The 17,221-nt window shown below is 39.0% G+C and overlaps 1 protein-coding gene across 2 annotated transcripts in view; it reads right to left on the minus strand.

Moving 5' to 3' along the window:
* The window catches only part of SLIT2 (slit guidance ligand 2), a 347,888-nt gene that overhangs the window by 21,728 nt on the left and 308,939 nt on the right, over positions 1-17,221 (minus strand). For both annotated transcript variants that reach the window (XM_074349832.1, XM_074349827.1), the window contains 2 exons: positions 5,608-5,701; positions 88-225 (listed from right to left, as the gene is read on the minus strand). In XM_074349832.1, coding sequence (XP_074205933.1) covers positions 88-225; positions 5,608-5,701 — 232 coding nt within the window. The remainder of the gene's footprint in view (positions 1-87; positions 226-5,607; positions 5,702-17,221) is intronic.

Consider the following 17,221-nt stretch of genomic DNA (forward strand, 5'->3'; position numbering starts at 1 on the left):
GTGTTGATTAGATGGTACTTAACTGCCAATGTGAACTGAGTGTTGTAACACCTGATTTTAAATCCAAATGGGTATTTGTACTTTTACCTGTAGCCTTCAGGGCAGATGCACGTATAGCCATTCACCGCATCGGTGCAGTGGGCTCCATTTTTACACTTGTTGTCTTGGCAGTCGTCAAAGTCAATGTCGCAGTGCTCGCCGACGTATCCTGGCGTGCAGTCACACCTGTGTGAACAAGCAGGTAAACAGTTTCAAACCCAACTGAGCCAAAAGAAACCAAACAGTTGCATTTCACCTATGAAAAGGTGGCACCATCTTTGGAAAAAAAAAACGTATTTAGAACAGGCTCATTAAGTCTGAAAATAAAAATATGCCTAGAAAATAAGTACTGATCTGCAAAGGCGCCCACAGTTTCTCACTGCTAACTATCACAGGAACAGCAATTTCCCCTCCCTGATGACAGTGAGCATCCACCATCCAACCAAGAATAGAATCATCACACAAGTGTTCACCTCTCCCTCCTTCCCTCCCTCTCCCCCGTTTCCACAACTTCATTTGCCCATAGTGTCCTCTGTTCTCTGCTGTCTAACTCATTTGAGCTGATGACATGATAAAAGTTCTGTCTTGTAAAAGTTACTAAGAATATTAAGCATATTTTTAAGAACATTTAACATTTTAAATTTTCCAATAGAGACTGAATGCACTAGAATAAAAGATAATTTTATGAAAAACAAATATGTTAACCATGGATACTCTAATTCTCCACGAATCCAGATTATCATCATAGCAGAATGGAGACTGACCTAACTGGGTAGAGCAGGGGAATGGATACAAAATTCCTGGGGCCCATCCCAGGACAGATTTTTCAGCCTGGGCACTCTGGGGCAGAAGGGGTCCCAGCTATATTGATGGTGAAGAACCAGGGATAATAATCCAGCTGATATTCTTTGAGCACTTTCTCTCTTTTCATCACTTTGCATATGTGAATTCACTGAATTCTCTCCACAGCCCTGTGACATCGGTGACACCATGATCCTACTCTCCAGGTGAGGAAACAAGGGACAAACTAGTTAAGTGCCTAACCCAAGGACCTTCAACTTATAAGTGCAGTGCCAGGAAATGCACTCAAGTAATCCAAAAAGACAGCGTGAATTTCTAAACACCGCCCTATGCTGTTAGATAATTAATTACTCAGGGTTCCCTTTAAAGCCTGTTTTCTTTTAAATTTTATATTTTTTATTAAAGTATAGTTGATTTACAATGTTAGCTTAAGGTTACAGTAAAGTGATTCAGTTAAAGATATACATACATATGTATTTTTTCTTTTCAGATTCTTTTCCACTACATGCTATTACAAAAGACTGAGGATCATTCCCTATGCTATACAGTAGGTCCTTGTTGTTTATCTCTTTTATATGCAGTAATGTGTATTTGTTAATCCAAAACTTCTAATTTATCCCTCCCTTGCCCCTTCCCCTTTGGTAACCATAGTTTGTTTTCTATGTCTGTGAGTCTGTTTTTGGTTTGTAAATAGAATTTGTATCATTTTTCTTTAGATTCCACATATAAGTGATATCATATGGTATTTGTCTTTCTCTAACTTACTTCACTTAATACGAATAATCTTTAGGTCCATCCATGTTGCTAAAATGACATTATTTCATTCTATTTTATGGCTGGGTAATATTCTGTTATATATACATATACCACATCTTCTTTACCAGGTTGTCTGTTGATGGACTTTAAGATTGTTTCCATGTCTTGGCTATTGTAAATAGTGCTGCTATGAACATTGGGGTGCACATGACTTTCTGAATTAGAGTTTTCTCTAGGTATATGCCCAGGCGTGGGATTGCTGGATCATATGGTAAGTCTATTTTCAGTTTTTTAAGGAACCTCCATACTATCCTCCATAGTGGCTGCACCAATTTACATTCCCATCAACAGTATAGGAGGGTTCCTTTTTAAATCCCGTCTTCATGAATGCTGACCCCTGGAATCTCTAGCTCTAATGCCAAGGATGCAGGACTTTAGAGGTGCCCATGGAAAAGCAATATGGCACATGAAATGGTTATTAAACTATGAATTGTGGAGCTAAAGGAGAACACAGAGCCCTTGCAGATATGGCCATAGATGGGAGGGGGCTTCTGGCAGTTTCCCTCTGCACCCCATCCCCCCACCCTCCCCCAACAATACTCTTCTGTTGTGATTCATTAGTATCACACATTGGGTTTCCATGAGTGTTTCTGTTTGAGATTTTAGAAAGGGTTCACTGACTTCAAAAAAACAAATAAACTGGGAAATTTTGGTTTAACCTTACGGAATTTGGACTTGGCAGTTAGGCAGAACTGTGTTTGTATTCTGGTTTCATCCTTAACTGTATATAATCTTGACTACATTACTTAATCTCTCTAAGTGTCCCTTTCCGCATCTGTAACATGTATGTAATAATTTCCATCTTACAGGTTTGTTAAAAGATTAAATATAAACACTACATGTAAAATAATTAGTATAGAGTTTGATATTTAATGCATGATCAATAAATAGTAGATTAAAAAAATTCTATGTACATCTTTATAATTATATAAAAGTCTTTATGGTTTAGATTGTACTGATTATCCACTTTTCTATTTCAAAGCCATTAGGACGTAAGTGAATGAGGATAATTAAAAACACCCTAGTGTTTGCGGATATTATTGAATGCCAAGGGTCTTGTCTGAAAATGCAAAATCAGGATTTAAGACTTACTGGAGAGCAGATGAATTAAAATAAATGGGGAGTATATACTCTCTAAGAATAACACAGACTTTTAGTTCTGAGTGTATGAATTAAGAAATAAAATGAGCTCACTGCATAAGCGTGCTTGCTCTAGAGCCAGCGGTTTTAATGCTAAATCATAACAAAGCAAAGTAAACAAGTCTGAAGTTAAATGGATTCTAAGTGGCCATAGACATTCTCAACTAGATGAACAAGGCCCGAGAAAAGGGCTTCCATCAATGTTAATGTGAGCAGTGCTGCTCAAGTGCAGAGCATTAAAAGGAAGAAGAGATGCTTTGAAACACTCTGAATTATTTATCTGAGAGGAGAAATCAAAGTAAAAGATAAGAGAACCACAGAGTCACCAGAGTGGCTGGCTGAGAGCTATTTTATATTCTTTTCTCTACGGACACTCTTTTTCAAGCCCATTAGAACCTGGAGTCACATTATGACGCACATTTTTGTCTTTCTTTGGCTCCTCAGACCAAGTTTCAAAACAGGAAGAAAATATTTAATTAAGAATTCTTTAAAGTTGGTATTATCAATAAAGGCTATCACATTCCCCAGACTCTATTATCTGATAAGGAGTGAAGAAGAAAGCAAAGAATGCAAAATACACTGTGTAGGAGCTCCAAGCTGACTAAGTAAGATGCATGCTGGGAAGTACTCCTTATGGCATATCATGGTCTAAAAATACCGCAAAGCAATTTAGGAGATTTATGAGCTATATAACAAAGCAAGAAAAGTGAAACCAGCTCTGTTAGCTTAGTAATAAGAAAATGCAGTCGAAGTAACAGAATGACTTGTCCAAACAATATTTGTCAGTAGAAGTTTTCTTTAGCAGCTTCATATAAATTTGGTTTTTAAGTCGTTTTACTTTTTTTGCAACTCCCTTTCCCACTACGTGCAATTATTTATAATACGCGAGGAATAGCAAACACTATGGCTTAATCCGTTACCTGCCGAACTACGTGCACACTCACAAATTACTGCTGAAAATAGTGGGGTCCCAATCAGTTAACCTGCAATCCAATAAAACGCACTACAAAGGGTGTGCCATCTAATAGATAGTAATAGAAGACACTGAACTGTGTTAGTCTTTTGGAAGATGAATTCTTCATTTTTTAATGGCTTCCATTAAGTCTTTATCTTGTCATTCCAATGCACAAAGCCCCTTGAAACCTGTACAGCAGCTCAGCAGTTCTGGAAAAACCATCTGCTTTACTGACTAATTTCTCTAAGAAATGATAATATTTGTTATGTAAGTGATGAGTGTGCCATGTGCCAAATTCACTGTGGGCAGATCAAAGACATTAGGAGCTAAAATAATTTACATATAGTATTTGGATGAACAAGATGCAGTGCAGAATTTTGTAGAAAATAAAGATTTCAGTAAGACCTTTGTTTTTTCCACATAGGGTTGTAAACTAAACTACAATGAAAGGCAGAATCAAGTACATTCTTTTCTTTTTCAAAAAGGCATCATGTGGAATCAGCAGGAGCTGCAACTGAATTTGTCTACGCTAAAATAATAAGTTTTAAATCAGACTGAGTCAAAAATATTCTCTAAATAAAATGTGAGACTTCAGTATTTTATTCAGATTGGTCTTTGAAAGGCAGTGAGGGTCTGGTGACACTGACCCACCTCGGCTTCAGCTGTCTGATAATCTGTGCCATGTATTAATCTGCTAGAGGCCCAGCCCGAATCCCACCTACTCTGATAAAACTGTTCCTGACCTGAGTAATTCTGAATTCTCTGACTCCAGGGGCAACTAAGCCTGAGTCGTTTCACTGAGAAGATGAAGTGTGTGAGAGTGAGCAGCTATTACACGCCGTAGGAACGTAAGATGGTAATTTTACTACGTGCCCTGACCCATGGCAGGTGCTCAATAAATACTGGGTAAAGAAACAAGTAGTGGTATTTGCTAGTTTGTCTCTTGCAAGCACAACTCAACCTGAACCTGACTGTGTCATTTCTGAGGATCCAGGTTACCTTCTGTACCAAACCAACTGCCATGTTGATGAAGTGTAAAACTTCTTAGGGGCAATCTGTATCAGAAAAATCACCCAACTGGGAAGTTTAAAACCCAGCTCCAGCCCTGCCAACGAATAGCCTTGGACCTTTGGACAGCCACTGACCTCTGTGTGCTGTGGTTTCCTCATATTTGGACCAGACCATTTCTGAACTACTGCCAGGCTAAGAAGAGAAGTTTTTGTTGATGATAGACTTTTAAAATATTTCAGAATTGTGGCAAAGGAATAATTTCTTTTGATACCAAACAGACTTCAAGAAGATTGCTACCTGGAGTGACTGTGTGCTCTATCATGACCTGACAACACATATGGGAAGTGAAAGGGACACTATTAATAATTACATTTAAGACAACAGGCATAAACTGCTACTGCACTGGGCCAACCTGGGACATACGGTCACTCCGTCTTCTGTCCCGTGGATGGTTAAAGTATTGTTGCAGACCAGAACATTTTCAGTTACATTAAATTAAACTTCCTATTTTACCACAGACTTCCATTCAGATAATAAAGCAGCTAGTGGACATTATAAATGTATTTGGCCTTCAAATAAATTTAATCAAACATAGCCAAAGGCTGTTTTATTTCATACATAACTTCCCAGGAAGAGTCAGAGAACAAAAGGCAACACTTTGTTTTCTTCATTGTGCTAAAAAAATAGTCCGAGCTATATCTAAACATTTATAAAAATATCATTGACGCTGGTGTGTATGTCCTGTTAACCGTGAGCAAAATGTGAAGCTAGGTCCTGCAAGAAGAGTTCCTCAAAGAGACGCCCTCCTCCCCGGACCGTGAGCCCCAAGGGGGCCTCCGACTTACTTGAATCCCTTTGGCGTCAGGATGCACTTGGAGTCGTGCTGGCAGGGGTTCAGGTCCTGGGCACAGAAGTCCAGCTTCTCCTCACACAACTCGCCTGTCAACATGCCAAACGGTGTTAGGTCACAGAGAAAGGCTGATGGGGTTCCTGCCAGCAGGCTGTGTCATGGGCCTTGGAGGTTAGCATAGCTTGTGATTGGGAAAAAAAATTTAAAAATCACAAGACACAGAAGCAGAAGATCCAAAATGCTGGCTCTGCTGCTAAACCGTCTTGTGATTTGAGACAACAGAACTATTGTGATCTGTGACTAATTGGAGCCCCTTCTGAATAACTATTGGAAACAGTATACTATAGGAAAAGGAAGTCTGAATGCTTTTCACTTCTGTTCTTTTATTATTATACTTTTTCACTCTGGACTTTTTATGAAGGTTTAACATACACCAAAAAGATAAATAAGTAGCTAATAAATAGTCACAAACCGAACCCACTCATGTAAGCAGCATCCACATCTGAAAACACACCAGTTACCCTCATCCCAGAAGCCTGCCCCCGAGGGTAAGTAGCCGCCACCCTGACAGGACCACACATTAGCTGTGCCTGGTGTGGAGCTGGACATAAACCGAATCACTTGCTACGCACCCCTTTATGTCTGGCTTGTTCTGTTGTTTCATGTTTGAGAAAACAATCCTCAAATCCTTACAGTCGCCAGGGTTTTTTAAGTCTAGACGAAAAAGACTGTTTTCCTTTCACGACTTATCGTAATAGGTCAACAGAATCCCCCTCAGCTACATCCATCACGGCAGAAAGAAAACAGTGAGAGGAGACTCAGTCGAGATAGAGAACATACACTTCTTTCTGAGCATCATTATCTTATAAAGAATAATTGTCATCCACATATGGGAACCACAAGCCCAACCATGCAGATTCTAGACACTCTGTGTTGAATTGCTGGTCTGCTTATCTCTTCGGAAATTTCTTCAAATACAAACAACGTGGTTATATTTTATTTTCAGATACATTAGGCCAAGTATGATTTTCAGTGGGAAGACTTTCCCAATCATTGTGTGAGATTTTAAGGTGGCTGGAAAGGTGTACAATTAAAAAGTTCTCCCCTTTCCTAACTTACTTTTAAATTACTTTCTAATTATTTTATATGCAATAAATGAATGAAGTGATCCACCTATAGGCAGCATCCAAGAAATTATTAGAATTTTTATTTGTTCAAAGTGTATGGATTTAAAACAACATTGATTAAAACATTAGGAGTTTGCAGCACATCCCTTTGCTTTACACTCTCCTTTTAAGGTAATACTTCGTTAACTGCACATACATAGCATGCATGTATTTACTGACTTAAACATGTATGTAGTGCTCAGTACTGTGTATCAGGCAGTTTTAAACTTTGTACAAATATGCAGTCATTTCATGTTCATGACAACCATGTAAGGTTAGGTTGCAAGGCTGCGCTGTTTCAGATGCATTCAATATTTACTGCTGTTTATCTCATTCTTCTTTGAGTGGAAGATCCCTGAGAGCAGTATGCTTGGAATATCTGCGTTTCTATCTGTCTAGAGTACACTATGGTGAAATACTAAAATAACAGTTACTGAAAGAAAGACTCATGCTTTTTAAAGCAAGAACTCTGTCTTGATGACATATTTATATTCGACTTGGGTATCATTTTAGCCTTTAGACATTTTGTTTTTCTGTCTAATCTTTACTTAATAATCTGTCACTCATTCATAATAACTAGCTTATGCTCTTTCCTTTAAATATTACTTTAACATTTTTTCCTGACTATATATTAAAAATAAATGTTTTTTAAAATTCAATGTGTTTTCATTGACCTGTTTCTTTATTTGTTCTAATTACACTGGGTTCTGCTGTGTGTGGGGGAAGGCAGCTTTTCAAGTTCAAAGAGTGTCCCACAGTGGTAAGACTCAGGAGCTCAGGGGAAGATGGGAAATGGAGCACGCCTGCCCCACAGACAAACGCCAGTTGGTGTATCTACCTCTCAGCCAGCAAAGGAAAACCAGGCATTTGAAAGATGCACTCGGGTGGGGAGGATATAGCTCAAGTGGTAAAGCGCATGCTTAGCACGCACAAGGTGCCGGGTTCAATCCCCAGGACTTCCCCTAAAAATAAATATATAAGCCTAATTACCACCCCCCAAAAATTAAAAAAAAAAAAGAAGCACTTTGAAAGATGCACTGGTTTTCTAGGAAGAGTGGAAATAAAAGGCACTGACAGTAACGTACTCACATGCAACTTCTGCCAAAACTCATGGTGTTGGGAGGACGTTACGTACTTTTTCTTTGGTTTTTATTTTAGGGATATGTGTAGTCACAGCTAGTGCTGAGTGAGCGGAAAAATCAGGGGAAAATGATGGAAAGGAAGGCAACTGAATTTGCTTCTTTGATGGTCCAGCGCCTGCCTGAGAGAGTATCATCAATAGCTGTCTCTCCTCCTGAAATGATAATGTGCATAAGGTGACAGAACGGACAGGTGGAAACGTTCTTTATTCCGCTACACATACGTTGTAATCTATTAGCTTATAATCAGGTCTTTATATTTTTAACGTGGCACCAGGAAAGGTAAGTCAGCCCACTGAAATGGTTAAGTCTGGACACAAATTAAATTTCAGTGCCCAGGAACCCCTCAAGATAGGGTCTAAACAAACCTTGGCTTCCTAATTTGTCTCCAAATCCACTCCATGAAATCCCAGGGAATCCTACTTACTTGCTTTCCGCCTGGACCCTTAAAAGTCCCCAGTGAAAAAGAAACAGCTTGGCACACACTGGTTGCCTGGCATTTATGATTTCAGTTTTGATCAGACAAGCAAATTATTCTTCCTTGTGCTCCTAGTTTTCAGCTTTTTTTTGCTGATGAGTAGTTAAAGGGGTGTGTGTGTGTGTGTGTGTAAGTACTGGTTGTCTGTGTTTTGGAGAAGAAACAGACTGGTTAACCAAGGAGTGTGCTGTTACTTCTTCAGGATAATAGAAGTCAGTGAATGACCAGTGAATAACTTACGAAGAAAAAGCACCACGTGTCCTCAAGAGGCACCTTTTTCGGTAAGGAAGTGATGTGTAGTGTTTAGATCACCTCTCTCTGACTGTGTCTGTCATGTAAGTAAGGCAGAGAGTGGGACTGGAAATGGCCAGGTTCTGCACTTAAACTAGTAAGAGCTGTGAGGGAGGGAGGTAAGAGTGATGCCCACTTCCCCCAAAGGGCATGAATCCTCAGAGTCCAGGAGAAGACATAATTCACTGCTTACTGAACATCTGCACATGTTCTCTGAAGAATCTGATGTAGCGGATAATGTGACCATACATTCTGCTTCGCTCAGGACAGTCCTGGTTTATACCTGCTGTCCCAAGGTAATTTTCAATAGAGCACTCACACAGACACCCTGATCTGGGTGATAAATGCTACGGTCACCTTGAGGGTGGAGCAGTAAAAGCTGGATCATCAGAGTTAATGCTCTGCTTGGAGTGAGGAGTGAGCCAGCATGAAGAGATCCTGGGCAGAAACTACTCTTAAGTGGGTGCAGTGACACCTGGGCTGCTGAGTTACCGCGTGGAATGGCCTGCTGCAACTCATTCAACATAAAACACAGGACTGGCTTCAGGGAAGGGAAATATTTTATTGCTCTGAGCCCCAATTCTTCATTGGTAAAATGAGGTTATGGAATTGAAGTTGTGCAAGGTCAACTGTGGCTATAAAAATCTTTTTTAAAAAAGCGAAAAATGCTTCTAAAGAGATGGATAATGCAGATAGCAAGTTTGTAGAGACAGCATCCTGCTGCAGCTGAACAAAGCAACATTACTGCATTCAGTGGTAAAAACAAAGTGTGAGCACGGGCCCAGGTATCGCGGAGGTACCAATATTGTGAATGTTATTGCAGTGGGGCAGAAATCTCAGTGCACTTGATGGTTCTTATGGAAAACAGGAGCTGGAGTTGGCTTTGTGTCCTGCTTCATTTTAGATCCATGGATCTAATATTAATGTTCCTTCTTTCTTAACCACAAGGGACCCTTCCTTTCACCTTCATTTGTATTTCTGGTATCTTATCTTTCTGTTTACATTCCTTATTACATTCCACACTTCCTGAAATAGTTTTAGAATTATTCTACAAACTTCTGAGAGATCTAGGGCATGATCTGTCTATGGATTTTTTTTCAAATAATTCTCGTAGCAAACCACCAGATTTTTACCACCATAATGAAAACTATACATGAGGGCTTGTGTTAATGCTAAGAGTGCAAATGGTGAATAACAACAACAACAACAACAACAAACAACAACAACATGATATCTGTGTTCTCTCATGGAGATTCTGCATGAGAGGAGGAGGAGAAAGATATTGATCTACTAATTTCACAAGTAACTGCAAAACTGCCAGAGAGATGAATGCTAATAAAAACCTTGGTGCCCTAGAAGCGGGATAGACCATGAGGGAGGTTTTCCTGAAGCTGTGAGACTTGGACTGAGGGTGAAGGGGGAATAAAGAGCACTGGCAGGGACTCTGTGCAGGAGGTGATGTGGAACTTATGAGCTCTGAAAGCCTAGGAGTGAGCCGGGGAGAGCATGGTGACAGAGGAAGCTACAGAGGCTGGTAGGGGCCACGTGGCAGAATGTCTTTACTTTATGAGCCAGTGGGTGCCACCGAAGGGTTTTAAGCTGGAGGACGGCCAGACGACATCAGTACTTTGGAAAGAAGGTTCTGGCTCTAGTGGAGGATGGATCGCACAGGGGCAGATACAAATGGATATGAGAGATGACTTAGCTGGTACTCAGGTGGCGGTAGAGGAGATATGGATGGCCTGGAGAGATGTTTAGGAAACGAAATAGATGCCAATTTGCAATGGATTGGGTGAGGACTTATTTTTTAAATCAAGATGGGTATTTTGCTTCAGGGGGATGGAGGAAGTATAGTGTTTAAAAGTTGGAAGACCTTCTGAATGAGCTATTTTCTATGCAGCAGAAATTTAAGATGAGAGGTCATGGAAGACAGGTGTCCTGTGACCAGTTGTTTAAAGGTGCACAGGAAACATTCGTGGTGTCCAGGGGAGAGAGGAAGCTGTCCGAGACTTCTAGGTTTCTGGTATGTATATCTGGAAGTGCTTTTCAGTGACATAGAAAATACTGAAAAGACCAGGTTTTCTGAGGGAGAAATCAAGAGTCTGAAATATAGTAAAGTGGTGTTATAGGCTGAATAACCCTCTCCCTCAAAAAAATATGCTGTGGTCCTCCAGTACTTCAGAATGTGACCTTTTTTGGAGGCAGGGTTTTTATAGATGTCATCAAGTTCAATGAGGTCCTTAGGGTGAGCCTTAATCCAATATGGCTCATGGTCTTAGAGGACAAGGACACTGGGCCTAGAGGGAAGCCCATGTGAAGAGACAGATGGGGGCTGATGACCATCTACAGGCCAGGTAGAGAAATCTGCAACACATCCTTCCTTCACAGCCCTCAAAAGGAACTAACACCACTGACACCTTGATTTTGGACTTCTAATCTCTAGAAGTGTGAGACAGTAAATTTCTGAAGTTTCAGCCACCCAATATATGCTACTTATAGGATCCCTAGCAAACCAATATAGGTGGTAAGTTATACATAACTGGAGGTTTATAGTGGGGAATACAATTTCCAACTGACGCTACTATGTCTTTCCTTCTCTTTCTCTTCTTTTTCTCTTCCTTTTTCCCCATCCCTCCCCCAACCCCCATTTTCTTTCCTTATTTCTTTTTCTTTTAGGTCTCTTTCCTTTCTTATTTCATTCCATGTGGCTCTCCCATGCCTGAAATGTTCTTTTAGGTCTTTGAGCTTCTCTCAGGGTCTGTAGTAAGTAATGCACAAGGACAGGAAGTAGCTCCTGACCATGACCTTTGCACTTCAAAAGGGTCAAGGTCTGAACACAGCATTTCAGGGTAGTTTAGCCGTACATATGCTGCCACGGCTGGTTGCCTCTCTACAAAGCACTATGATGCTTGGTTGACTGACTTGGACCAATCAACCCTTAGCCCCCTCTCCAAGAGGAGCTGGTGTTCACAGGTGAGGTCTGCAAGACAGGCTACTCAAACGGTAATGAAATTCTCCTCCCCATGGGGTATTAAAGGTGACAAAGACAAAAGAATCCCAAACTGCTGTGTCTTGTAAAGGGGGAGAAAAGTGAGTCCAATGTCTGTTTCATCTACTTTACAATAAATCTGGAGAGTGGCTTGAACTTCGAATGATAGCTGTAATTAATAACTGCCAACATCTATATGATCACTAATTATAAAATAATAATCTCAAAGAGTTTTATTAACTTAAATTACGTCAAAGACATCAAAGCTCACGATGAGTGGATGACACCTGAGTTGAATCTTGTCACTAAAAATGATTTGCATTTTCTACACACACACACTTCCTTAAACACACTTTTTCTTATAAAAATATTGGTTTAACTTACTGCATTATTGAAAATGCATAACTCTAGTGATTCATTTGACAAGTCAATGAATAATGAAGATCTTACATAATCTGAGAGTTAATATGAAATGTTTCCTGAAATGAGTAAGAATAGTGTAGAAGGAAATTAATCACATATAGTAGGATTAATTTACAAGTGAGACTATTTTATTTGACCAAAATACAAAGCTGCTTCAGTTGAACAATTTTCATAATAAAATATTGGGGGGCGGGTGGAGATATTTTGAGCTAGACCCAGCAAATGATTAAAGGATGTGCATGACAAAGTCCTTACTCTGGGGAAATTACAATCTGGAAAAATTAGAGATGTAAGATAAATGCTTAATTTTCCAGTATCCCTTAAGTTTCACTTAGTGACTAGAATAGAGACAGCATCGTGGCCTGTAAACGGGCTGAATGATTTGTTATTTCATTGATTATTGAAAACTACATTACACAGATGCAAAGTTCATTATTATCCCTAAAGAGACTTTTTCTTTTGGTAAGGTAAACTGTGCTATACAGAGGGAAGACATTTTTGAAGCGTTATTGGATGGACAATCAATTGCTTTCTATCTACCAAGAAATTTGGGCAACAGTATGTCCTGCTGAGTCTCATTCAGTTCTCAAAGCCTGCTCAGCAGAGAAGAGGCTGGTCATTTTGTCCCTGGATCAGGATTTTGGGAATTTTCTAACTCAAACTACTCTGTTTAAAACATTAATTTGTTTTACACTAATAGAGCAATGGGAAAGGGTGGATTTGAATTAATAAGTATCTCATTTATATTTTTCCAAAACTTAGCCCTGTAAAGTCAGGTTGGCCATGTCTGCAAACACAATTTTACATATAAATACAGGGCACTGTTGAAACACTTCACTGACACTAGTTTTGCTAGTGGAACCAGATTAGTTTATTTTTTCTCTGAAATAGAAATAATCTGACTGTCTCCTGGGGATCATAGATGCATAAAAAGGACTGGGAGGATTCTGGGCCTGACATCACGGCCTGTTCTTATTCCTATTCATAAATTGAACTGAACTAGTTTTTTTTTTTTTTCTTTTTTCAGTATGAAGGCATCATTAATATTGATAATAATGGAAAGGGAACTTATGACAGCAATCTGAATAACTGAACCAGAATTCTAGTGTTCAATTTAATCCGTTATGACAGTTTCAAATAGACTTGGAACCAGGGAGGAAGTCTGGTTGAATTCCTGACAGCATCCCCAGGACACAGAGTTTTGGAGGGTCAAACGCATCGTTCTTCAAATATTTGCATTTTGAGCTCTTGTTGGGCTCAAGAAAAACCTGGAAAAATGGTACCTATTTTTCATTATTTGAATCAGCATAGCAAAGGAAGGTATCAAAAAAAGCAACCTACTGGAAATAAGTGAGATTTAATTTCTTACACTACTCAAGGGCAGGGATAGATACCTTCATTTGTGTTTTTGTATTTCCTCATTGTATTCACTAGCAAGTGATCTGGCACAGATCAGATACACAACAGTTGTTGAAAAATGTGAAAGATAGCACTGATTTGATCGCTTTTCAAAGGAAAATACTCATAAATATCAATGAAAGATAGCCTGACGGATTTTGCAGGGAAGCAGAGAGAATGAGGAATACTGGTAGCAGATCTGTGCTCGGAGCTCCCAGTCTCAGGTCCGCCCTTGCAGGCTGGACTAGATGAGTAGCCTGCTGACTCAGATATCCTGACAATCTTGCTGCCAAATAATGACTATCTCCATCGGAAGTAGAGAGGATGAACTCAGGAATCAAGAGGACGGGTGAATATAAATGGCATGTTTGAGAAAGATTCAGATAAATGGACCTGAATGTTTCTCATTATCTAATTTAAAAAATTCCATACAATTCATAAAAAAAAAAGGTGTACATTTCCCATTTGTTCTCTACTCATATAAAAAGTGCCATTCTCTCTCCTCTCACAGACCTTGCAATGCAGCAGGGAGATGGATGAACTGTATTAGAGCCTGGACACAGCTGACGGGATTATGGGAGTCATCCCGGAACAGGTTAATTGAATTGGACCTGAAGGAAAAGTATTTCTCTTTTCTCCTCTTTTGCTGACCCAGGCCAGCCCTATTTGTTCCATACCCTGCTTAAGGTTATAATCCCAGGCACCAGCGCACATTACCACAGGCAGATTCTCAGTCTCCAATCTGAATATTTAGTATCCTGATCAGATGTGATAGCAATCATTGAATTTAGTTCCATCAGTAAGTAAAGGATTACTTACGGATAGTATGTTTCTGCTTCTAACTTTTTTTTAAAGAGGTAATTTTTCCTGAAGATTCTTTTTAATAATGATCTGATGTATTTTTTATTAGTGTTTATTATCCTGAAATTTTTCTACCAATTAGCAATAGTTAACTGATCTTCATAATAGAGCCAATAAACTATCCAGATCATACCTACTTCTACAAACTTAATTAAATGCAGTTGTTAACATAGAAATACAGGTAACTGATCTTGAGGGACCATGAATTTCTGAAGATACATATATGTCCTCCTGGTGCAAAGGGTGTGCCAAATGGGACACACACATAAGCGGATGTTACCAAAGTGCAACCACATGAGGTCAAGTTCATCATAGTTCAAAACAGAAAGGTTTGAGGAAGTATGCTATACATGTGGACATTAAGATGTTTCATTAAAAAAAAAGATCATTTCATGGGCTCTCTTTTGCTCTAAATGAGATGAAATGGGTTGCTTCATAATGCTTGTTTGCCAGAATGTTTGATTAGTCTTTGCATTCCCCAAAAATTGTTTCTCTTTATTTAAAAATCATTAAAGTAGCTCTATTTTGCTGTTAACTTTCTTGAAATACGAGAAATGATGGCTTTGTACTGGTGAGATAACTGACCTAATCTGAACTTGCAATGAAGAATCAAAGCCAAAGAGTCTGCCTGCTAGATGAGGGCAAAGTTTTATGTATTTTCATATCACTTTCAATGTTTAGCAGTGTCCTGAATAAGGTGTTTTCTCTACAAATATCTTTTGAATGTTTTAAATGGAAAAACTTACCTCCTCAAATAAATAAACAAAAAAGGAGGTGTTTTTCAGTGCTTCCTCATTGGAACAGTTAAATAATGTAGTCAATTCCAACAGCTACTGAAACTGCAGAAATATTTAACTTCATTTTCAAAATAAATAAATCCAAATTAGATTGAGTAAGGCTTGGTTAAGCTAAACTACTGTTTTGGGCTCAATGGGCTCTGGTTATTAACTAAAGTGAAAACAGGATTTTAAAAATGTTTTCTGAGATTCAAAGAAGTTTAAGAAGGCTCTGAAAGGTTGGAAGATGAATGCCAACCACACAGTATCATTAGGCTGCCAAAATATTCCCTCTAGTTAAAACAGACTGCACATACGATTGCAAATACACTGACTTTGATGTAAAGACCTTACGCATCTCGAGGCAGAATTAATAACAGAAGGAGTCACTGTTATTAAGAGATCATGAGAACCCAAATATACACAAAAATACAGCCAAATTTGAGAGCTCCTCAACATTCAGTACTTCCTTCTGCTTCAAAGTAGAGTAAGGGGGTAAAGAGAACCAAAGACTTATTGCTAAATAAAGCCTTTCCATTGGACATGAGCACAGCAAATAAAATGACAAAATAATAATTTAAAAAACGATAGTACTGAAAGCTATGGGGAGAGAAAATTCCTTCACACATATAACTTACTTTAGGTAGAATTTTCTCTATCAAAATTCCCTAAGAAGTCTTCTGCTATTGAGAATGACATCAAATCATCTAAACCACGTCACTGCAGTAATGATGGTTGGGACTGAATGATGCAAAACCTAAACCTGTCCTCTAGGGCCGCCCCTGCTATTTCTGGAGTAGAGCCATTTTAAAGAGTTTTCTTACACATTCTTCCATGTTACTCTCAATATCTAAGTGAGATGGGATAGATGTCATTAAGGACTGTGAGAGGCTCCAGAGTTGATAGATTTTAGTGCTAGGATGAGAAATTTGAGCTTTTCCCATTAGCTACATAAATTCATCAGTATCCCTGCTGCCCTACGTGAGATAAACATCAGGGGAATTCATTAATTAATTGTATAGGCACTGAATAGGCGCTTTCTGTTTTTCATGTGTCAGTAAAGTAGATGTCGGTCTGCACCAGAATTCTGTGGCTACGGCTTTACTCTTTTCAAGTGTACATAAGGGAGAATTGTGTATAGCAAGCTGAAGAGGCAGCAGAAGGCAGGCTCGTTCGGGACAAAGGATTGGTCAGTCTCTGTGAAAAGATGCCAAGCCTGGAAGATGGCAGCAAATAAGAAGGGACTGGTTCCAGGGGAAGGCCCCCAGATTAGAGTGCATGTCTTGCTCCCAGTCAGGCATTGGTTTGCATCTGGACCCCTACTTACAAGGTACGTATCCTTGAGCAGTGCTTTCTTGTTGTTTCAGACACGTTATTGCTCAAATCCTTATTGCCCATATCTAAAGAGTTCTTTTAAATTAATAATATGTCACCTAATTACAGAGCTTCTTTTTATTTAAGAAAATTACCCTTCAAAATTTCATTTCTAGTTAAGTTTTAGATTCAAACCAATAGAAAATGGTTTGATTGCTTTTAAAAGCAAATTCAGTCAGCAGCAGATTCTTGGAAATAAGAGACATATTTTATACACATAAGCATGAGATTTAGTCAACACAGGAAACCATGTGGTGATGTAACACACGATCATACTTCCAAGCTTGCTCCTGAGGGTATCTGTAACTACTTAAGGACATATTGCTGTGGCAGAATAATTGTCGTTGTGTTTTCTGAGATAGAATCAGACCTTAGACATCTTTGCCCCAATTGCTTTAGTACTTGTAAAAAGAAAAGATAACATTTGACCAAGCATGGTATTGGATGCATTAATCCACAGAGTATATATACAGGCTATATTTTTTACATTCTAAAATAGGAAACAATTTTTTTCATGTTTTTTAACTTAACTCTGCATATAGTAAGAGTACGTGACCAAACCCAGAAAGTCACCTGAACAGTGCAAGAGAAAAAAAATGAAGTCCTTATTAGCAAGAGGAGACAGAGTTGCTATATAATGTAGCCCATGTTAGCACTACAATCTTACTGCTAACGCTTCACATACAACTGAAAGTGTCAAGACAAGCATATATT

The sequence above is a fragment of the Camelus bactrianus genome, chromosome 2 (assembly GCF_048773025.1).
Source record: "Camelus bactrianus isolate YW-2024 breed Bactrian camel chromosome 2, ASM4877302v1, whole genome shotgun sequence".
Classification (NCBI taxonomy): domain Eukaryota; kingdom Metazoa; phylum Chordata; class Mammalia; order Artiodactyla; family Camelidae; genus Camelus; species Camelus bactrianus.